This window comes from Cynara cardunculus, assembly GCF_001531365.2.
Source record: "Cynara cardunculus var. scolymus isolate 2C chromosome LG 12, CcrdV1, whole genome shotgun sequence".
Lineage (NCBI taxonomy): Eukaryota > Viridiplantae > Streptophyta > Magnoliopsida > Asterales > Asteraceae > Cynara > Cynara cardunculus.
In genome coordinates, this window is record NC_037539.1 from 38,512,204 (window position 1) to 38,534,448 (window position 22,245).

Here is a 22,245-nt window from a genome sequence, read left to right on the forward strand (position 1 = left end):
AACAGAATACTTAATTATTATCTTTATAAAATGTTATATTATTAAACTAAAAATAAATTATTTCATTATTAAACTTAAATTGAATTATAATAAAAATAAATTAAAGAAATTACATAAAAATAAGAAGTTTTAGATAGTTGATTTGATACTAACATTGATATATATATTTTTTCAAATTTATATTTTATTAAAAACCTAAAATCATTATTGCTTTCTTAAAAACGCATAAAATCGTATTATAATATCGATAGAGACAAAGAATAAAATAAAACATTAAAATCGATATATATCTTGCTGCATTGCACGAGTATCCTTCTAGTATGTGTGTGTGTATATATATATATATAGAGGAGTTTTAAACTAATACGACAAAGTCTAAATAAAAAAGATAAAAAAGTTGAGAACGTAAGAATAAATTTTTTAAATATTAATCGTTACAAAACCCTTAAAAAACCATTTAAAGACGCATATGTGAATCCTCGTTGCTTTACCTACCTTGTTATCAATTATTCTCTTATGAAGATCCATATTTCACTACAATTCTGAATGCTATCACCAACGGAAGAGATCCATCGGTAAAAAGTGAAATCCGTTGGATAAACGTTCGTGGGTAAATGCATCACCGACAACAATCACCGATTGATCACCAACGTACAACTTCACCTACGGACAATATTCACCGATGGATTACTGAGGGGCCTAATCACCGTTGGATTTCCGAGGAATAATCACCAAGATATCCTAGGGATTCTTACGTGGTTAGCACTTACCAATAATTCATTTTAATGATCCAGAATATATCCAATAAGATAATTAAGTGAAGATGATGACTCTTACCAATAAGCACTTATATTTGTTAAGCATTTTATAAACGGCCGGAAATTGGACCATGTTCCACATCAGAACTTACGTACATTATTTGAAGTTGCACGTTTAATTTCCATTGTTCGTAAATGTCTCGACATATTGTTTAATGACTCGGTATATCTACGTGGTTATACCAAATACCATCGCGATTGATGTCTTTATTTGCAAAACACAACATACAATATTACAACTGAAAACACATGACAATGTAACAAAATCACAAACCAACAACCAAATCATCATGGACGAGCCGAGACCGGAGTGCTATCGCTACCGCTGCCTCCGGTGCTCGGGACCTCAAATCCAGAGTTTGGAGCCAATGTGTCATCACCACCCGGAAAACCAACCCCACCGAAAGTAGGGATGTCTGCGACTCCGTTGTTGTTGTTGTTGTTGCCGGTAATAGGATTGTAGGTGAAGGGGTTGAACCCGTGCTTGGACTTCGGTTTAATCCCTCGTCCAAGACCTGGGATCAGGTATCCACGGTCGTGAGAGAAGAACATATTCGGGTGTTTGATGTCTTCGGGTTTGTTGTTGGACGGAATGTCTCGGCCTGCCATTGCCATCGAGATCAAGAGGTTGACGACGAGAAGAAGAAMGAAGATCGAACGAATCGTTTTAGCCATTTGTAGACAATTAATCTTCTAAGTTGTGAAGTGAAAATTGTGAGGTGTTGTGATTGATGAAAATGGCAAGAACAAGATGTGTTCTTATTTATAGCAACTTTAGGTTACAACTCATACTAGGTTGCTCCTTTTCCTTGTTAGAACTGGGATCATATGAGACAAGACTGTTTTCGTGAGACATGATTTTTACACTTGAAACTTCACAGCAAAACACTGTAAAGGTAACCTTCATAGTGTTTTTGCTATGTAGATTCGACTTTTTTTTATCTTCACAACATTTTGTTTCATAGTTTTTTTACATTTAATGCTAGAATTTAATGTATTAATTAACTTATATTTATTTCATAATGTGTTTGTTTAACATGTATTCAGTTCACAGTGTTAAAACCTTTTTAGTTGTATTTGATATTTTACAAACACATAAAAAAAATATTAACATTATAAAACAAATATATGTGAAATAAAATGTCGGTTTGGGCGGCCAATTAAGTTTACATGCCGAAGTTATGTCCTGATGCCCCACCGTCTTGCATTTCTTCTTGTATATTCATTTTCCTTTATTACCATCCATTTGATTTTTTTTAAAAAGTCGAACCTTTACAGCAAAAATATTGTGAATGTTGTCTTCACAACGTTTTACTGTGAAGTTTCAAGTATAAAAAAGTGATCTTATTGATATCAAGAAAACAGACTGGTCTCACGTGATCCCAAATCTATTTATAAAATAAAGAAAAATACAATTAACCGTCAACTTTCATATCTCCTTATTTTATATTGATTTTTACATGTTAATTAAATCAAACATTGTTGATTCGAAAACTAACTTTGATTATGTTATGACCAGTGATCCCGTACAACACGGGGAGATGTCACGTCGTTTGTCCTTTAGCAGAGGTATAGTATATTTCTGATATAATGTTAAAAATTTCAATTGACAGAAAATTTAATGATCAGTGTTAATTATTTTATTAAGTATTTCATTATAGATAATACTGATCATTGGCGGATCTAGTGTATAAAGAGGGCGGGAAGGAAATGACCTCAGTCAAAAAGTTAATTTTTTTTTACCTAGGTTAATTTTTTTTTTACAGAACTTACCTTCACTCCTCCCAGTAGAATTTTTCAGGGGATCAAGTCTATGAAATTCCTGGATCGAACACTGATACAACAATCTAAACGCTTACATGGATAAGAGTCGTCATCTTCACTTACCGGACACTTGTCATATTCATCCAATGAGGAAATTTATCTTGTAAGTATTTATTAAGTAAGCGTTTAATAAACGACCCCTTAGTTAAATTAATTGAAAAAGAAATGTATTACTACACTAAATGAAAATTAAGCAAGCTTATTTTCATTTATAACATAAAGATCACTACTTTTTTTTTTATTAACCTGGATATCCAATCCGCTATGCGAGCCGACTAATCCCAAGACGACCACCTGCTTTACTGATAGCGCGGAGTCATCGCATTTGAACCTCCGTGACCATAAAGGAATTTTTATTCCTCCTTGAATTTAAACATGAGACCTCCTAATACTTTTGACTTTTGAAGCCAAAATCATGACATGCTTCAAGCTTTGTTACCTAATAAGGACAAGGTGTCCATATCAAAGATCCATGAGGTTGGTGCCAAATTCATTGATATCATTCAATGTAAACCTAAATGACTAATTCTATGAACAAGTTTGTGCAACTTTTCTTATTAAACTCCAAAGAATATATACAAACATCACATGTTAAAATCTGTAAACCAGTTATATTCATCTTCAACAGATTTTCCAATACAGATTTCAATATTCACGAACTTTTACATATCTCCAGTTACTTTCACATATATTAATTTATTAAAGTTCCAGTCATAGTAATAGAAATAAGTAAATAAAGGTAGTTGAAAATAATCGAAAACAGATAAACATTTGTTCTCACGTTCTCACCAAAAAATTCATTTTCATGGGTATCGTTTCGTACAACAAATGAGAATAAACCATAACGGTAAAAGTACATATAAGAAACCTATATAGTTCACATTCGTGATCGGGAGGCACATTAATTAATACTTTTAATAGTACTGGAAGAAGTAGTAGGACATGCCAATATAAATTCATGTATGAATGTAAACAATTCAATGGCCGTTGTAACTGATAGAGTTGGATTCATACGAGAATGCTACCTAAATAAGAAACGGGCGAATCACATGTGATTTTACACTAACATTACATTGTGATTCACGCAACTTTTGGCCACGACATGAAGTCACAGGCCAAGTCGCTTGCTCACCCATTTTACAGTATAAAATCACACTTTTTTAGGTATCATTCTCGTATGAATCTGTATTATTACTGACAAATATATAAATGATATGATGGGTTAAAGTTAAAGTTAAAGGCAGTGATTTTGTTGGGAGTACTAAGATTTTGTGTGTCAGTGCATGGAGAAACCTTTCCTTCCCAAATCAATCATGACCAAGTAAATGCAGCCTCCAATGGTTTGGTGGATCCAGTTACCATTTGCCATAAAAACCTGCAACTACCAACATTATTTCATTCATTCAGCCACCTATACATATATATATATATATATATATTATGAACCGGATATCTAACCCGCTATGCGAGCCGACTAATCCCAGTTAGACCACCACTTGCTTTGCGGGTAGTCCGAAGTCACCACATTTGAACTTTCGTGGCTACAAGAGAACTTTTACTCCTCTCTCTCCAGGCATTTTTGACCCTTGGAGCCCAAACTCAAACCAATGAGAAATCATCCTTGTGATTATTAAGTATTACAAGATCAACATGTTGTTGGTAAAAATGAGTATAGAATACGAAATGCTGAAATTTTGTTACATTGATTAAGGAGTTGTTTGTTTACCTCTTAATAGTTCCATTAAGAGACAACCTCTAATAAGAGGTGAAACTTGTTTGACAAAAAAAAAATATGTCTCTTAATGGTTCTAAAACCCTCTGAACGAGTTTGTATCATGAGTCTCCCATAACCATTCAGCGCCCTAATTTCGTTGTAAATAATTACCAAACAATTATATTTTATTTTGCACTATATCATGAGAGTTTTTTAATCATTCTGACCACTTAATTGTTCTGCACCAAACCATTCAACATCTGCCAAACAGCCCCTAAAAAAATTGTATTTTTCATACGTTTTGTCCTTGTTTAGACTTTAGACCATAAGAGTTTGACTGCAACAAAATAGGAGGTGTAGTTATTCTTATAGAAATGGTTAAGGAGATTTTTAAATTTTCTGAATTAAATTAAACCGTACATTCTACACAAATGTGTTACAATAAGTTGTTGAATGAATTTGGACAACTTAACAAGTTATATCCTTATGATTTATATGTATGTATGCATATGTGTGTGTGTGATTTATATGAGTATATATGTGTGTTACAATAAGTTGTGTACGTTTTACAGAAATCGGGTTTATTTATGTATGTACGCATGCATGCATGCATCCATCTGATTTATATGAACATCATTCGTTTTTCTATGTAATTGGATCCCAATTTCTTGTTTCGGTAACATGTTGTTAAACCGATAAAATACGACTATATGTAGATTGTTGGATTAATATTACACAAACTTGGTGTCGTAGCTCAAAATAGCTAGACAAACCCGAGTAATTTCCCAAGATCTTTCATTCCAAAGTATTTATCGTCAAGAAGAGGCTTTTATACATCGATACAGTATTATTTAAGCAATCGTCAGTCTATTCATTCTTTTACGAGATATATAACACAAAATTAATGATAACAAATAAAATACATTTTTAATATTGTTGAGAGGTAAACTGAAGGTTTACGAGGACAAGAGAACGAGGCCTAGCTAGTATATCTTACAAGCATGAATTAATGTAGAATTAATTATCCGACATGTGTTGTTTGGGTCGTCTGTACAGAGGGAAGGTTGGATACTTGCATAGGTCCAAAAAGAAACGGGGTCCAAGTTTATTTATTTATTTATAGCGTAGATGAAAAATGTGCAAAATATTTCGTTGTATGGATCGATGGCCCAAAAATCAAAGGAGGAGCCCAAATCAATTTAGTAAACAATAATGACTAAAAAATATTAATTGCGGGAATTTGATATGGAGATCATTGATAAGAAGGGAACGGAAAACCTCGTGGCAGATTACATTTCATGTCCAGAAAGAACTGAGCAAGGTCAAAGACCTTCCAGCCTAGTGGTAAAGGCTTGGGCATGACATAGTCATGAACCTAAGTTTGAGCCCTGGGAGGGGAGTGTTGGCGACATTTAAGTGGGGCCATGTTTAGCCTCCAAATTCGTCGGGGATTAGTTGGGCTTTGGCCCGGACACCCTTACAAAAAAAAAAAAAAGAACTGAGCAAGACGATATTACTCCAATCATTGAGTTCTTTCCGGATGACTGATTTTATGCAATAAGGGTATTCGACCCTTGTTGTGACGATGTGGTGAACTATTTCGCGAGTGGCAAGCCCCTCATGGCCTAGGCTCACATCAGAGGTTTACCGATTTCTAGTACTATTTTTTGGAGGAGTCGTGTTTATACAATCATTATGGAGACGACATGAATAGACGTTGCATGCCAAATGAAGGGAAATCAAACATACTGAATCACTGAGACTTTCTCGAGTGGCGGGGTTACTTCAGCACTGATTACACCGCGTCAGATATCTCAATTTATCCGGTTATGATAAATGTGATGTTACTAAATTACCCTTCTTGAACATATCTTTAAAATTGTAATCATAGTTTTGTTTGCATACAAGACATGGAGGGAAAAAGAATGAAGCAAAGAAGAGACAAGTTATCAACACATGATATATATGTATACATTCATGGATCCATTTCTTCCATAGCTTTTGTTAAAGAAGCACGAACTCCACTTCTGCAATGGCTTCCGCTTGCTTGGAGGTGGCATCTTTAGCTTTATTCGAACGGTTGTACTTCATGTGACTCTTCACAAGCTGGCCTGCAGCAATGGCGGACATTAAAGACAACTCACCTGCCAAAACAGCACCTGCCACCACCTTCGCCAACTGCCTTGCATTTGACCCTGGTGATTCTTGGTTCGCACCCTTTACACCAAGCAGGTTCAGACACGCTGATTGTGATGCCAACTGGGTGCCACCACCCACGGTCCCAACCTCGATCGATGGCATGGTTACAGATACATGAAGGTCCTTTCCATTGTTTACTGTTTCCATCATGGTGATACAATGAGAACTCTCGATATTTTGAGCTGGGTCTTGGCCGGTTGCAATGTACACGGCGGTGACTATGTTACTTGCATGGGCGTTGTACCCACCAAGAACACCAGCCATGGCGGATCCAGTAAGGTTCTTGAGCGTGTTCAACTCAACCAAAGAAGCTGCATCTGTTTTCAGAACCTTCTTCACCACCTCCTCTTTTATGATGGCTTCACATACCACCGATTTGCCTCTCCCTTCGACCCAGTTCACGGCCGCCGGTTTCTTGTCGGAACAATAATTCCCGGAGATGCCAATCACGTCCATATCCGAGAAATCTGACCGGAGATAATCTAGAACATTTTGAACTCCTTTGGAAACCATGTTCATCCCCATGGCATCACCGGTGCTGCAATTGAACCTGATGTAAAGATTCTTCCCGGCGATGGCACATGTGATTCTCTGTAACCGACCAAAACGGCTTGATTTGTTAAACTCAGAAGCCAAAGTTTGGAAGTTGAGGGGTTCCTCCAAGAAGAATTTCAATTCTGCAGCTCTTTTCGCGGTGGCAAACCTCACCACCGGAGCTCTAGTCATGCCATCTTTGAGAAGCACACTGGTGGCACCACCACAGGCATAAATGGCCTTACAACCCCTATTGGTGCTGGCCACCAAACATCCTTCAGTGGTGGCCATTGGCACCGTGAATTCCATCCCGTCGAGCAACAATGGACCTGCAACACCCACTGGTATCTGGACGTAACCAACTGGCATCTCACAACACTGTCCCAATATGGAATCGTAATCGAAGCCGTCTAAGGGAAGACCTTGTAGGGATTTTCCGGTGATTCTCTCTAAAGCTTGTCTCCTGATGAAGGCTGCACGTTTGCAGTCGTGAAGCTTCGATTCCAGGGAATATGACGGTGTTTCCCCATCAACCACCGACCTTATCACCTCCTCGTCTTCCTCCATCACCGGAGAATTGACGGTGTCTTCCATATGAATAATATCTGAAAGTGGTTTGGTTTCTTCCTCTTCTTCTTCGTCTTCTTCATATGAAAATGAAAATCTTGGGAAGAGGAAAGGTTGGATGCCAAAGAATCCAAGGAGATAGACGAAGGAGGACACAAAGGAGAGAATGGCTGCCATCTCGGAGAAGGTAACGACATGGAGGGGAGTGGAGTGGCGGATCTTTTCACGCCACCGGAGGAGGAGGAAATGGACAACGGAGAAGAAGAGGGTGAAGAAGATGATGGCATTAGTGAGGTATAGAACGAGAGGTAGAGCAGAAGAATAATCAAGCAAGTCCTCCTTCTTCCGGTGTGTCACACCCATGGCGGTTGATGATGATGATGATCGTCGTCGGACGTCCATTTTTTATTATTCCGGCGACGATTCGTGTTTGTGCGGTGATGGAAGGAAATGCGTATAGAATAGCCTTGCCTTATTTATAGGGAAACTCAGTCAAAAGTATTGAAAGACACCATTGATGTGTCTCCTAATCTTGGCAAAGATTAGACCACGTTATCTTGCCATTTATTTCGACTTCAAACATTGTCGACAAAATTAAGAATATTTTATTATTAAATTTATAAAAATAACCCTTTTCTTAGGAATATATTTCAAGAAACACATTTTATACACATATCCATATGAGACTTGCAAGAAACCTTGGAAATTGATAAAAGAGTAGGAGGGTTTTAAGAGATAAATCAGGTCTGTAAATTTGATGGGTTTATCTTTTTTCCTCCTATTTCTTGTTTGAAGATTGTGAGATTTAATTTATGCATCTTGCCATAGCTTTTAATGTGAAGCACACCAACTGTTTGTCATAATGCCTCTTCCAGACTACCATGTATGCTTAGCATCGAAACCCTAACTTTTTTGTCATTCTAAAACCCCATTTTATTTGGGATTATTATGCTTTACTTGAAGATTCATCCTGTCTCATTGACAGTTGTTGCAGTAACCCAAATAGCATTTCATGGTCTCTATCATCTGAAAGAAACATCATGTTGTATTTCAGTGTAAATTTGAAGATGGGTATGGCAATGAGGAGTATGAGTTGTGGTGGATATGGAACTGTTTCTATACAAACAAGAATGTCTTGTTGTGATAGTTTTATAGAATTCTCAAATACCCCATCACTTGAAATTGGAAACAAGTGCAGAGGGAGTTCAATGAGAATAACAATGAGAGACACAGGCAAGAACAGAAAACCCTTGCAGAAAGGTCGAAATCTAAGCATAGAGGCCATCCAAACAATTCAAGCACTGAAACGAGCACCTAAATTATCTGCTCCTATCAGCAATTGACGTTCACAGAAACAACCGCTCTACTTTTGTTGTAGAGGTCTGGTTTGATCTACTTTCGAGTGGGATTTACTGTGTTTATTGGGTTTGGTTTTAGCCACTCTACTCTTTGGGGTAGGATAGGGGCATGTCTGTGTATATCTTACCCCCCTCACCCACAACCCCCGTGGCATATTCTAGATTCGTTTGGTTTTTATCAAGTAAATGGCTCTTAATGACATATCTTTACATGATTCATGTTTAATCGTAATTTAAAATCATGGAACATTGACTATTATTGATGTAGGTTTTTGCAGAGATTCAAAAGGAACAATGGTATAAACCGGAGGTATCATTATACACTGAAATAATCTTGGTTTTGGCTATGAACAGCTTGTATGATAAGGTTGATATGATTTTTGTTGAATTGAAAAATGAAAAAGGGAAAATTAGAGGGTAAGACAGAAGGGTTTAATGCGTTGTTGGAAAATTTGACGAGTTACAACATGACTGAGCTTGCCATGGATTGCTTCGAGTTGATGAAAGAGATTGATTGTGAGCCTGATAGATTAATTACCAGCAACCTCAACCGACCCCACATGTGAAGAGACATTTCAGAGCTGACTCAACGATTAAGGCTTAACAGAGAGGTTTAAACCCGTCCTCCATGGACTCAAACTTGAACATGTTTATGTTACAAGAGTAGCGTGTTAAAAAAACGTACAAAATAAATAAATAATTAATTAAAATTTTGTTAATTGCAATTTTTGTAAATTATGGAAATGAGTAGAAGTTGGGGGGGTTAATTGTAACAAATGGAATGGTTCTTTTGTGTTTGGCTTATTGAGCATTTCTTGGCTCCTGCGATTCCAATTCCAAACTTGTGGCGTATGCCAATGAATCTTCAAAGCGTCGTCACCGGAACTTGTTGATTTTCAACCAATTCTTGAATTCAATCAACATGGATTGTCTTCTTCTTCTTCGAATTTTTCACCGGCGGTCGTAAGAATCGAGTATTCAGCCGGAGATTTGTAGATAAGAGAAGATGTCGTTAAGGATAAAGACGGTGGTGGATAAGTTTGTAGAGGAATTGAAGGAAGCCTTAGATGCGGACATACAAGACAGAATCATGAAGGAAAGAGAGATGCAGAGTTACATTGAAGAGCGTGAACGGGAAGTCGCCGAACGCGAAGCAGCTTGGAAAGCCGAACTCTCTCGTCGCGAGGTACACTTTCCTTCTCCAGTTATCCATCATGATTTCCCTCTTTCAGTTTAAGATTTTATCAGGTAATTGTGTAAACCCTAGTAATATTTTGCGATGAGTGTATTTGTTATTAATTTTGGTAATATTGAAATTGTTGAAGAAATAAATGAAACCATCCATTTCCTTACCACCAAGATACTTGATAGATTACTCTTTCCGATATGTGAAAGGATTCAGAAGATGATATATGTGTAAAACTTAGGTCTGATACATTTGAAGAACAGAAAAGGGTTTAGGCCCTGTTTGTTAGCAGCTTAATTGGACTCACAGCTTATTGGGTCAGTTATATTGAAAGTGGTTTATTTCAGTAAGCTTATAAGGGAGCTTTATGCAAAAAGCCAGATTTTTTTCCAAACTTGTCCCTCTCAATTAAAAAACAAGCACATTTCATTTATGAAAAACCTTCCCAAACAAAAACCTTTCCAATCCACACAGACAGATTAATGCACACAGACATCTTTACTGGAAAACCAACCAAACAACCCCTCAGTTTACTTGAGAGAGAGCAGGTTTATTTCGTTGTTCTGAATTCCATTCGTTTATATCTGTCCATTCCCTTTGGTTTCCTTGGTGCCAAAAAGGAGCAGTATTTGCATGATGTGATATGGAGGTCAAGAAACTATATGGAGAAGGAAAATACTTCTAAGTTTCTCGTTTGTGTGTGGGAGATAGAATTGGAGGAAGACGGTTGGGCTGTAGAGTTAATCTGTGGGTCTAAATGTTCAATGTTATTGTTGGCTCTACGGTAACTTTTAGGAATGATTGGTTCATCCTTACCACCTTCATTTCGATATGCTTGTCTTCTTTCAAGGAAATGCACAAGATGTGTGATAGATGTTATCAGATATGTAGCAACACACCATGGGGTCCCTGTCTTCTGTGTAAAATCATAAAACAAACAAATAAACTACAAAATTTGAACGATATACCGAGAAAAACAAAGAATTGTCCCTTTTCGATGATAATCACAAATTGAATGTTGATAAACAGATGGAGGTCTGCAGTGTTCCTTTGACCATTAAATATATACCATGCTTCTCTCTAAAGCCAATGCAAACTGAATTACTTGGGCTCTTCTCCATTTTGTTAACAAGTGTGATTTTAGGTTTATAAACCCACAAAAGTTTCTAAGCTCTTCAGAAGAACTTTTTCTTTCTTTTGATTAAACTGGATATCCAACCCGCTATGCGAGGCAACTAATCCCAGGGCGACCACCTGCTTTGCAGATAGCCTAGAGTCACCGCATTTGAACCTCCATGGCCACAAGGGGATTTTTGTTCTTCCTTGGATTTGAACCTGGGACCTCCAAGTACTTTTGACCTTTGGAGCCAAGCTCAAACCAACCAGGCACCACCCTTCTTCCCATGTGGGACTAGAACACTACAATTTCACAAAGCAGGACCGTTCTCAATTTATAACAAAAAGATTGTTACCGCCTAGGAAAACATGTTATTATCACCTATTCTTTAAATTGTTTTCATTTTTGTGGGGGAGTAAAATATGTGAATGGGTTGATGCAAAATGCTTATTCTGTTATGTTGGAAAGTAGGATATGTAGAGATGATTAATGGATCAGATGTTTGGTTGACAGGCAGAAATTGCTAGACAAGAAGCAAGATTGAAGATGGAAAGAGAGAACCTTGAGAAAGAGAAGAGTGTGTTGATGGGTACAGCATCAAATCAAGATAATCAAGATGGTGCTCTTGAAATTACAGTAAGTGGTGAGAAGTATCGATGCCTCCGGTTCTCCAAGGCCAAAAAATGAACATCAAATCTAATCTTGTGCTAATTGGATCCTAATACTTGCATTGGAATGGAGGTCATTTTATTTCATTCTTAATTTCTTCATTGTAAAAACAGTCATCTTTCAGTGTAGTTATCATTTATCTTTAATTTCATCAAACATTTGGTTTACCAAAATCCTACTGTTTCTGTTGAACTTTGTTTCGAATTCCATTATCTAATTTATTGATTACAAAATGATATGAATGTGGTCATTAGCTGCTGCTTTTTTGTTCATGAAAATTTAAACTTGGTGAACTTCAGAGTCTTGCACCCAATTAGGATATTAGTGCTATCCTTAGCACTTTCTGTCCAAAATGATTGTTTAGACTCGAACCTTGGTGCACCAGGTTGGTGTCGATTGCGGAAACAAGATGTAACGAGTGAACCCGTGATGGTCTGAGACTTGGATCATGTTAAATAAGAGTTTTGATGAAAACAGCGAGGATCATTTTCAACTTTTGGATGAGTTGATGTTTTAATCTATTAACGGCTAAGAAAATGCGGACCTTCAACTACCTTCAATTTATAAATTTCACCTTTATCTTCATTTTCAATCATCTTCACGAACTTTTAGATCATCTCTAACAGATTCTCCAAAATAACTCTGGTATGGAATATCAAAATTTCTAAAAAAATTACATTCAATTCCAACAGCTCCTTCGATTTATAGATTCCAACATTAATTATATTATTAAAAACATTCTAAGTGACAATAATATAACTAATCCTGTAGTCTAATAAAAACATCTCCTCCCAACTGTGTATACCATTTTCCCAGCCTTAATTCTTAACATCAAACAAACCCATAATAATAACTACAATTCTGTTGTTGATAATTTTACAAACTTCAACCACTTGCTTTTCTGTGATCATCTTCCTCGACTCGTTTCGATCAAGAATCACATCACCATCTTCGACCATATTGCCAAGTAACGAGAAATGTATAGTATACCGAAACCTCTACTCCTTCAAGGCATAACATTGAGGAGCCAGCTCAGCTAACCACAAATAATCAATTCTAGTAACATTGCGCACATAATTCCGTGTAGTTTGAACTAGATTGTAGAAAATTATGCACTCTGACTTTGTACGCCGTAGAACTGAAGTTGGGTGAATCTCAGCAATCTGACCATTCGCCAAAACCCTGCAATCATCAACTGCCATTAATTAATTATCTTATAGTGTTTCCTTTTTTTCGCAATTTTGGACTATATTTGTCTATTGTGATGTTACTAACTATTGATTTCATTATATAAGATGCCCATGATTTTGTCCTTTGGTTTCTGCAATTTTCACTTCTTACAAAGATGTAAAGTTTGATATAACATGGTTAATGAACTCTTCACCTGTATGTACCATCAGGTTGCTTTAGCGCTGCATTGAGGAAATAAGAAGCAGCAAGGCATCTGCGGAGCTGAAACGTATCATCTCCACATGAAGCAATCTTAAGTCCCATTCGTTCAACATTTTCCCGAATTTGACTGCAACAAACCACCAAATATCGTTATAAACTCATGAAGGAACAAAAAATAGGGAAAGCAAGAAGAGAAGTCACATTTATAGGGATGACTGCGTCAAATTGACAATAATGTCATCAAACAGTACCAACTGCTGAATGATTATGAATGATTATAGGTGAGGAGGGTGTGTGAGTTTATTTGTTGCCTTTGCCGTATATAAATATTATATACTTCAAAAAAAATGTGATTCCCTTCTGTTTGATTATTAGAGGGTAGAGATGAAAATTAACAAACTTGTAAATGTCACGAGCGTGCTTTAAGGAACGACTATTAATGAAGTTGTCCTTGCACCATTTCCTCAAATTCTTCTCAGCCTTTTCTTTACCATTCTCTGTCTTGTTCTTCTCCAAAAACTCAAGAGAAGCACGATAGACGTTAAGCAAAGTGAGATGGTCTCCCTCTGGGCTTGAGAAGGATTTAATGACGGTCCTTGACTGGCAAAAAGAAAAAAAAAAGACAGATGAACTTTTTAACTTAATATAAATCCAATAAAAAGGAAGTAGCACCATGTCAAATGAATTTGAGATTCAACTTTGACCATCCTCTGCTGTTAAATCTATTACAGCATTCAAGTCCAAAACATACGTCCTTATCTGGTAATTAGCCGACCTCTAGAAATCTAGAATTTTATAGTCTTCAAAATGTTGAACTACTACCATGAAACAGCAAATTAGAAAGTAGGAAGGTGGCACATACCTCTTCTAACTTCTCACGAGGAGCATAAAAGATGGATTCCACTGATAGCATTGCAACAACTATTAACATTTCTTCCAAGCAATCGAACTGACTGGCTAAGATAAGAGCCTTTGAATCATTTGGTTCTAATGGAAGACGAGCCATTTGGTGCCCAATTGGATCTGACAATTTCTTTTCGTCTGTCAAAGCCCCTAGCAAGTACAACAATTCCAGTGATCTGATGACAGCCATCCTGCACTCATGAATAATAACAAGTTGGTTACAGATATCTTCCAAAGATGAAATTAAAAGCTTTGCAAGTAATTGTAAGATGATAGAGAATAGAGAAATAAATAAATAGATCTACTGTTCTAATCACCTATCAGGTTTCTCCATGAAGTCAAACCCAATAATATCATCAACACCAAGAGCACTAAGCTGCAAAATAACATTTGAAAGGTTGCATCTTTTGATCTCAGGCACTGTGGAATCGTCAAGTCCCTCGAACCTGCTTTCTGGATAAAGACGATAACATTTTCCAGGTCCTTCACGCCCAGCACGTCCACTGCAAGATTAGTCAAACAAAATTCAATCACATTTCCAACTTTACTCTTAAATCATATTCCCTCCATCCGAAAATAAATGTGACATTTTACTTGGCTCGTTGTTTAATGAGACAGTATGACATCTGAAGTGGTCCTTCATAAAGAGAATGAAGGAGCTTGATGACCCAAATCAATACTAACATCTTGCAACGATCACCAATGGAGAAAAATAAGTTGGGATTGAACACTTACCTAGAAAGGAGATCTTAAAGTTATTTCTGGACAATTAAAAGGGAAATTTCCGCATCTATTTTGGGTCAGGGAAGTACAATTTATTTGAGGAATCTACAATAACCAGGAAAAAATTGAAATGAAAAGAAAAGTGGTGGCTTGCTGCAAGACAAATCTACAAATTAATGATTATTTAACACACATGGAAAAAAGAGGTGGCATGGATAATGAACTGGTTGAAGTATCAAAACTATCACCATCTTTACATACAGGTTTACATCTACCTTTGCTTTCTCGAGAGACTGTTCCTAAATCAATGTGTTTACCTTCTTTGAAGAGCTTGAGCTTTTGAAGTTTTAACAACGATCAGAGATTCTATGCCACTGTCAGGAGAGTAACTGCGCACTTTCACCAATCCAGGATCAATAACATACTTAATTCCAGGTATTGTCACAGACGTTTCAGCAATGTTAGTCGCCAGAATCACCTAACAGTAACAACACACAAAATCAACTTGAGGGAAGAAATCATGGTCAGAAAGCTTTCTAAGGGCCTTTTTGTTAAAGCTTAATGGGACCCACACCTTATTTGGTCAGCTATACATGACTGTTTGATAGTGGCTTAATGATAGAGAAAGTACTTATCCAGTAAGCTTCTAGGGGAAGCTTTATGTAGAAAGCCAAGTTTTTTCCAAACCTGCCCCTCCCAATTAAAAAGCACACTCCTTCCATCTATGGAAAAACCCTCCCCCACAAAAACTTTCTCAATCTATACCAACAAATTAATCCATACGGAAATAAGACTAAATGGAAAACCAACCAAACAACCCCTAATCCAGTATATGTAGATTTGATCATACAAAATGCAGGTGTACTACATATAGCCTTGTAATCCCTTCGTCCCAAAATAAATGTCCACAATGAAAAAGACGCAGTTTTAGAAATGTGTAATTATTACACTTTTTAATCAACAAAAGAACAAGTTCACCCTTGATTATAGAGAGAGAAACTTTCTCCATCTCATAATTAATGGAGAAGTAGACATTTACTTTTGAAACTGGACATTTATTTTAGAACAAACTTAAATTGTAATGTAGACACTTATTTTGTGACAGAGGGATTAATTTTTAATTATTATCATGCAAATCCGTTACCCTCTAAAGTTTCTAATAAGAAACCTACCTTTCTGAATTCAACTGGAGCAGGTGTGAAAACTTTCAGTTGCTTCTCTGATGGAAGAGAAGAAAACAGTGGCAAGATTAGGAGTTTCTGACAGGCTTCAGGTAATTTCTTAAGATTCTCACGCACAAGACCCTCGATAGATTCAATCTCTTCTTGACCAGACAAGAATACAAGTATATCACCTGGTCCTTCCTCCAAATGTATCTAACAAGACAATAAAGTTGTTAAGAGCAAATAAAATAGCATCAACAGAAAATTGAAAAAATAGTAGACCCTAATAGTCTTACATTATCTTAAAATTGGAACTGTTTGATAAAAGGGAAACTTGAGTTAATCTTTTATTCCCTCCATCTCATAAAGACTGCAATCACATTTTGACACACAACTTTAAGATCTTCCCCATTCATCTAATTAAAGTTTTTCACCCTTCCCTTTTTTAAAATGATGTTTGAAAAATAGAGCATGTAATCTAAAAAAATCAACACAAATACTTAATTATATGGAGATAAGGGATCTTTGAAATGTCTAGTAAAACCTGCACTTCCCATTGGATGGAGTAAGGAGTTCATTAAGAAATAGTTAGTGAAAAAAAAAAGACCGAATTGCTGTATCTAAAAAGAAACCATCGGGACAGAATAGATGGAAAAGGAAGTGGGAAAAGGGGGACTCATAAACTAATAACAATCATAACAGTACAGAATCTATATGTACAAACAAATAAATATGCAAAGTTACATAAGATACAAAACAACATCCTGAATGGTATTTTGGAAGGCAGATAGAAGTCAAGCAAGAACCTGAAATATGCTAACCAAAGCTGCATCCAAACAATCCGTCTCAGGTTGAGCAGTGTACAGAATATCCACAGGAAATTGTCGCCCCTGAACATGGACAGCTTTTGCACCACCAAAATACTCGGAGAACCCTCGTGCATCCAAACTAGCAGACATGATGATTAACTTCAATGGATTTAATCTTCTGCCTAGATGTGGAGCTTGACCATTATTTTCTTCCTTCATCAGTGTACCATTATTGGCCTTCACATGATCATTATTAGAACTCTGAGATCTCTTCTTTTGTACACCTTTCAGCAAACCTAGCAACACATCAGTCTGGACGGTCCTTTCATGAGCTTCATCAACAATAATGACAGAGTACCTTGAGAGGTAGGGGTCCAAAAGCGCTTCCCTGTGAGCATATGCAGCCTTTCTCAGCATAAATTTAGCAATGACCAGTAACAACTGGTGTGGTTCTAAAAACTCGAAGTGACTATATGTGTGAGTAACATCATAACCATACACAAGCATTCAGCAACCAATGTTGTCTTACTTGTAGTTATTCATCCAAAGATGGAATATACATTGAAGTATCATATGATCTTATATTATCCTCGTTATTCTAGTGGATTCATTTCATACTTGCAGCATAATTTATTCAAATTCACTAAGCAAATAAAATTCTGACATATGATTCTAATAACTTTGGCTTTATAGTGTACAGAAATGCAGCAAGTTGTGCAGACGTTTATGTTAACCTCAACAGCAGTCCGTCCGTCATGTACTTAATCCTTGTCGAGATGGACGTCATATCCTCAAACCTGATGGAGTACCCAACTTTTTGGCCCAACTCAACACCACACTCTTCAGCTACACGTTTTGCAACAGTCACTGCAGCAACACGTCTTGGTTGAGTGATTCCAATAGTTCCTCCATCACGGCAAAACCCTCCATTATACAAATACTGGGGTAACTCTGTCAGAATAAAATTCACACAAGGGAATTTTAGTTTAACTCCCCAAAATTTCTAAAACAATAAATCGGGTGCCGTTACTTTAAAATTAAAACTACCAAGTCTTGAATATGAACTTGAAAGTTAACTTTATTTATAACATATCTTATAATTACATCAAAGATGAAATACTAGCGGAAACGTAACTCAATAGCTTATAAGACAATATAACTTGCTATTGATTAGTAAAATACTACTTCATGCAAATCTTCTTCACTCCTTTCCTGATATACATACATGAGATATATAAGCTAAAAAGCTTAGTGAGTAGTTATGGTTTATGAATAAACAATTTTTATGATGCTTAACATTTTGTGAATAGTAAGTAATTCACTAAAACTCTTGATCATGCACAAAATAATCTTTTTATCATGCATAAACATTCTTTTGAAATCTCACGTGAAACATGTAAGTATGCCATACTTGCCTTGAGGTTTGCTAACCCCCAGGTCCATAAAAGGTTGCGCCATAAGCACCGTTTGCAAGTCATCCCTTCTTGTAATATCCCATACGTTGAATATTCATGGTCATACATAACATGTAAAACTTTCATGCCTTGTGTAACACATACTTGTATCATAACAACTAACAAGTAAACATTTTCATGCCTTGGTGTAAAACACATACTTGTATCAAAACATGTCATCATGCATATCTTGTATAACATTTTCATGCAAAGCAAACATGCCAAAATATCTTGTAATGCATAAATTACTTTTATGTAGCATGTAGGTACCTCATAAATCTCATAAGTACTCACCTTGATTATGCCTAACTTTTCCTTAATTCCTTTCTTCAAGCTTGATTAGTATAAAGAGAGAGATTTCTTATTTTTGTATGGAACTAATGGTAACACTTCAACCACTATTTATAGGTGATTCATTGCATCAACAACTTGTTTTTTTTGCTCTCAAACATGTACTCTTATGAGAGTTTTACACCTCCTACTTAAGGATAAGAGAATCTTGACACCTCATGCTTCTAGGAAGAGAATCTTGACATCTCATGCTTCTAGTATTTCTTTATCATGCTTCTTAGACTTGCCTTGTAATCAAATAATCTTGCCAACTCATGCTTTTAGCCTTTACAACTCACTACTAGCTTACTTAGTCATGCTTACTAGTCTTGCTTAATCATCACATAGCTTACCAACACACTTCTAGCTTTTACATCTCATCCCCTTAGGCTTGATTTCTCAAGCTTTTCCTTGTAAGCTACTTGCCTTATAAATGTGATAGATTAATAAATGCTACAGCAGTTGGCACCTCTTTAGAGTACTTAAATTACTCATAATATTTGTATTTAAGGCATAAAAACATTATAATTTAACAAATATGAAACTAGGGCGTTACAGTTAGAGCATAAGAACTGGTTGTAGAAGTACCGAAAAAGAACCTGACAATTGGCACCATATCCAGTATTGAGCAAAAGAAACCCAACACAAAAGAGAATTTCCTGGTACTTTGGTTAGATATAGGTCCTTGAGCAAAAGTTGCAAGCATTTAAAGGCCAAAACCAGATTCAGCATGCAACCTCAACATATCAGAACATATATGAAATGCGAATGGAGCAAAAAAGAAAATCATATATGGGTCAAAGCATACGAACTAAAATAGCTAAAATTAAAGGTGATAAGGACATATGAATAAACTTGCATTCAAACTTGATGCAAGTAATAAGCTAATAATCACACAAGAAAAACTACAGAGCAGTCGGCTTCCTTTCACACTGTGTACAAAATTTTCATCTCTACTTGACCCTTGATTTCCTATCTTTGTTTAAATATGTGCAGACCCAAGAAGGTGATAGAAAATTTTAATACCAATCAATGATATTGGTAGAGTGGAAATCACAAGGTTACTCACATCACAAAGCTTACAGGTCAGTCTAGCCATTCTATTCCCTCCAGTTTCGCAGCAATTGGTGACAGGCATATTACCTTTTTCCAAATAGGTATCTTCACACATAACCAGGTATCGCAGGGACAGGGGCCTTTGCCTAATCATGCATATGTCCAAGTGCGCATGTTTAATTGAGTTAAATAAAGTACTTTAAAGTAAAGCATGAGGCACCAGAATTTTAGCCATTACCCAATGCCCACATTCTATTAGATAAACGAAGATACCTCGACCACGTTATAGTGTAGACCAGGATGCACAGATTGTTACTAAAGAAACTGAACTGAATCATATACCATGGTGTCCGCAGCCCCTGTCATCAGGGCACTGACAGAAATGACAGATCGAGTTCCTTATCATAATCATATTAAAGTAACTTCAATGAGCTCTGATCAAAATGGCAAGCACAAAATTATCTGCCTTCTAGCAGCAGTTTAAAACCTTGAGGTGATCCATATTGAAATGATTTATGATATCTAAACAAGGAACATTCAACGTATTTGAAATGCCTTCAGTCATAACTTCTATTTCAACTAAATGAGGGGGTGTTTGGTTCGGGGGTATTAGAGGGTAAGGAATGAGAATATAAATGAATAATGGTGCTTGGTTCAATATAATGCAATGGATGATTACTTAAAAGTGGGTAATTGTCTATACCTTAGTAAATTGGGGGGATGACTTTCCATTCCCCAATATTATCATTCCTTGTTATTCCCATTTCCATTCCCCCCAAACAAACCAAAATCCCCCTCAATATTGATTTGCTCTTGTATGTTCCTTTCATTCTTTAACTTCTATTTCAACTAAATTCTTTGTTGATTTGCTCTTTATGTTTCCTTTTCATTCTTATATGCAATATCTTTTTATATTTTGTGGTTAATGACTTCACTAATATTTGATCTATTAATCATGTCATAGGTATGTAGTGTATCGAGTCCCACTGTTTCAACCCAACTATTTATAATGGCAACCACTTAGCAGTTACCATGTTCAGACAAGAAGTCCCCCTGATATGAAAATCTCCTCAAGTCATCACTTACCAGCTATCGAGAATCCTGATTCCCGAGTACCAGGCCAGGCTGCTAAAGTAGTGATAAATCYTGTTAATAAAACGGGTCCTATAGACAGTCCATCTATTCCTAATCTCCAACGGAAATCAAAAAATTGACCGTGTTCATATCCTAGATCCAGATATGAGGTCGAGGCAATTATTAATAGATATACCAGTTGGACTATAAACAACAATTATAATCTTCTTGTTGCAATTATCCCAGCCAAATCCAAGCTTGTTGAACTGTAAGGTTTCACATATGAAAAAGGCTTGAAATCATGATGGTGGAACCTTAGGGTTATCATGAGCTCATTAAGAGTAGAATCAACAAGAGATTGAGTGCTGATCCAAGCAGTTTGAATACCAACTCAAAACCAGTGTAACTGACAGAGAGAAATGCATTAACTCTCCGATATTTGATGTACGAATAGAAACTCATATCATTTTAAGTGATGCAAGTGAACCAAACATTTGAGGCGTGTTTTTCCCATATTTCTTAATCTTAACAAGGAAGAGATACATTAAACATAGGAATTACATGTCTGCATCGGTGGAACACATAATCAAGAATACTAATTCAACTTTAAATATACTGATTTATAAGTCAAGCTAAACTGAAGAATGAAGATTAAAGATTCTGAAAACTCACGTGTTGTCTTCCCGCTTCCCGTCTCACCAACAATTATCAAAATATCATTTTTCCGGACCTCCTCCACAAGTCTTTTCTCAACTGAACAAATTAACAATGAATCAGTAAGAGAACCCTTAAACATGCATAAGAACCAAAAAGAACAAAAGGTGCCTTTAAGATAATTCCAGCTGATTTCATAACAGTTATACCCCGGTATGATTTGATTTTGGATGTCAAATGGATCAGTTGTCAATATCAAATAGGAAACTTAAACTGCTCCAGGTGGGGATTGCTAATTTCGTTGCGAACTACAGTAGAAAATACAGTACATGTTGAAAGTGAGGCAAGTGGCAGTAACAGGTGTACCTGAAGCAATGGGCAAAGATCTTCTCTGTTGCTCAATCTTCTGTCTCCTGAAAGAATATTAGTTAAGTAATTGGAATGCGGTAATTAACAAAGATATATGTATATATAATGTATTTAAATTGGACCTGTCGGACTTGTGACTGCCATTAACGAGCTTAGGTCTAATTTGAGGATGATTGATATTGCTGTTGTTGTTAGCGTCTCCCGTAGCCATGGAAGGCATCTCCCACGAGAGAGAAGGACCGGATTAAAGAAAAAGAAAGTATAACCAAAACCCTAACACGTCCGCCTGATTTAGCACCGGAGGCCAAGCCTAGGGTTTCGTTACACAGTAC

The 22,245-nt window shown here is 36.4% G+C and overlaps 4 protein-coding genes and 1 pseudogene across 6 annotated transcripts; 2 read left to right on the forward strand and 3 right to left on the reverse strand.

Annotated features, from left to right (window-relative positions):
* Positions 1-997: 997 nt before the first annotated feature.
* On the reverse strand, positions 998-1,542 carry LOC112523465 (putative cell wall protein). Its single transcript, XM_025133082.1, has one exon. It carries the CDS (start codon positions 1,491-1,493, stop codon positions 1,107-1,109), a length of 387 nt encoding a protein of 128 aa, XP_024988850.1. The 5' UTR covers positions 1,494-1,542; the 3' UTR covers positions 998-1,106.
* Positions 1,543-6,257: 4,715 nt separating this feature from the next.
* On the reverse strand, positions 6,258-8,058 carry LOC112522594 (3-hydroxy-3-methylglutaryl-coenzyme A reductase-like). The gene has a single exon (XM_025131827.1). It carries the CDS (start codon positions 8,056-8,058, stop codon positions 6,361-6,363), a length of 1,698 nt encoding a protein of 565 aa, XP_024987595.1. The 3' UTR covers positions 6,258-6,360.
* Positions 8,059-8,723: 665 nt separating this feature from the next.
* Positions 8,724-9,580, forward strand: LOC112523913 (annotated as a pseudogene).
* Positions 9,581-9,806: 226 nt separating this feature from the next.
* LOC112523008 lies at positions 9,807-12,222 on the forward strand. The gene is made up of 2 exons (XM_025132424.1): positions 9,807-10,200; positions 11,831-12,222. The coding sequence occupies exons 1-2, from the start codon at positions 10,021-10,023 to the stop codon at positions 12,002-12,004; spliced, it is 354 nt and encodes a 117-aa protein (XP_024988192.1). The 5' UTR covers positions 9,807-10,020; the 3' UTR covers positions 12,005-12,222.
* Positions 12,223-12,726: 504 nt separating this feature from the next.
* On the reverse strand, positions 12,727-22,245 carry LOC112522586 (pre-mRNA-splicing factor ATP-dependent RNA helicase DEAH10). Of its 3 annotated transcripts, XM_025131809.1 has the most exons (12): positions 22,036-22,245; positions 21,911-21,957; positions 21,563-21,643; positions 17,711-17,927; positions 16,974-17,364; positions 16,177-16,380; positions 15,322-15,482; positions 14,599-14,784; positions 14,241-14,472; positions 13,779-13,978; positions 13,371-13,505; positions 12,727-13,168 (listed from the first exon to the last, which is right to left on the reverse strand). In XM_025131809.1, the coding sequence occupies exons 1-12, from the start codon at positions 22,131-22,133 to the stop codon at positions 12,985-12,987; spliced, it is 2,136 nt and encodes a 711-aa protein (XP_024987577.1). In that variant the 5' UTR covers positions 22,134-22,245; the 3' UTR covers positions 12,727-12,984. The 3 variants fall into 3 exon arrangements, with proteins under 3 accessions (XP_024987577.1, XP_024987579.1, XP_024987578.1); XM_025131811.1 differs by lacking the exons at positions 21,563-21,643; positions 21,911-21,957; positions 22,036-22,245 and adding an exon at positions 18,725-19,521; XM_025131810.1 differs by lacking the exons at positions 21,563-21,643; positions 21,911-21,957; positions 22,036-22,245 and adding an exon at positions 18,392-18,547.

Bases quoted from the DNA above. Each gene is read 5' to 3' on its own strand.
- LOC112522594 (XM_025131827.1), bottom strand. From the start codon at position 8,058: ATGGACGTCCGACGACGATCATCATCATCATCAACCGCCATGGGTGTG.
- LOC112523008 (XM_025132424.1), top strand. From the start codon at position 10,021: ATGTCGTTAAGGATAAAGACGGTGGTGGATAAGTTTGTAGAGGAATTG. The intron at 10,201-11,830 runs GTACACTTTCCT...TTTGGTTGACAG, and splicing joins CCGAACTCTCTCGTCGCGAG to GCAGAAATTGCTAGACAAGA.
- LOC112522586 (XM_025131809.1), bottom strand. From the start codon at position 22,133: ATGCCTTCCATGGCTACGGGAGACGCTAACAACAACAGCAATATCAAT. The intron at 14,785-15,321 runs GTAAACACATTG...CTAATCTTGCAG, and splicing joins GCTCAAGCTCTTCAAAGAAG to TGGACGTGCTGGGCGTGAAG. The intron at 13,506-13,778 runs GTTTGTTAATTT...GGTTTGTTGCAG, and splicing joins CACGCTCGTGACATTTACAA to TCAAATTCGGGAAAATGTTG.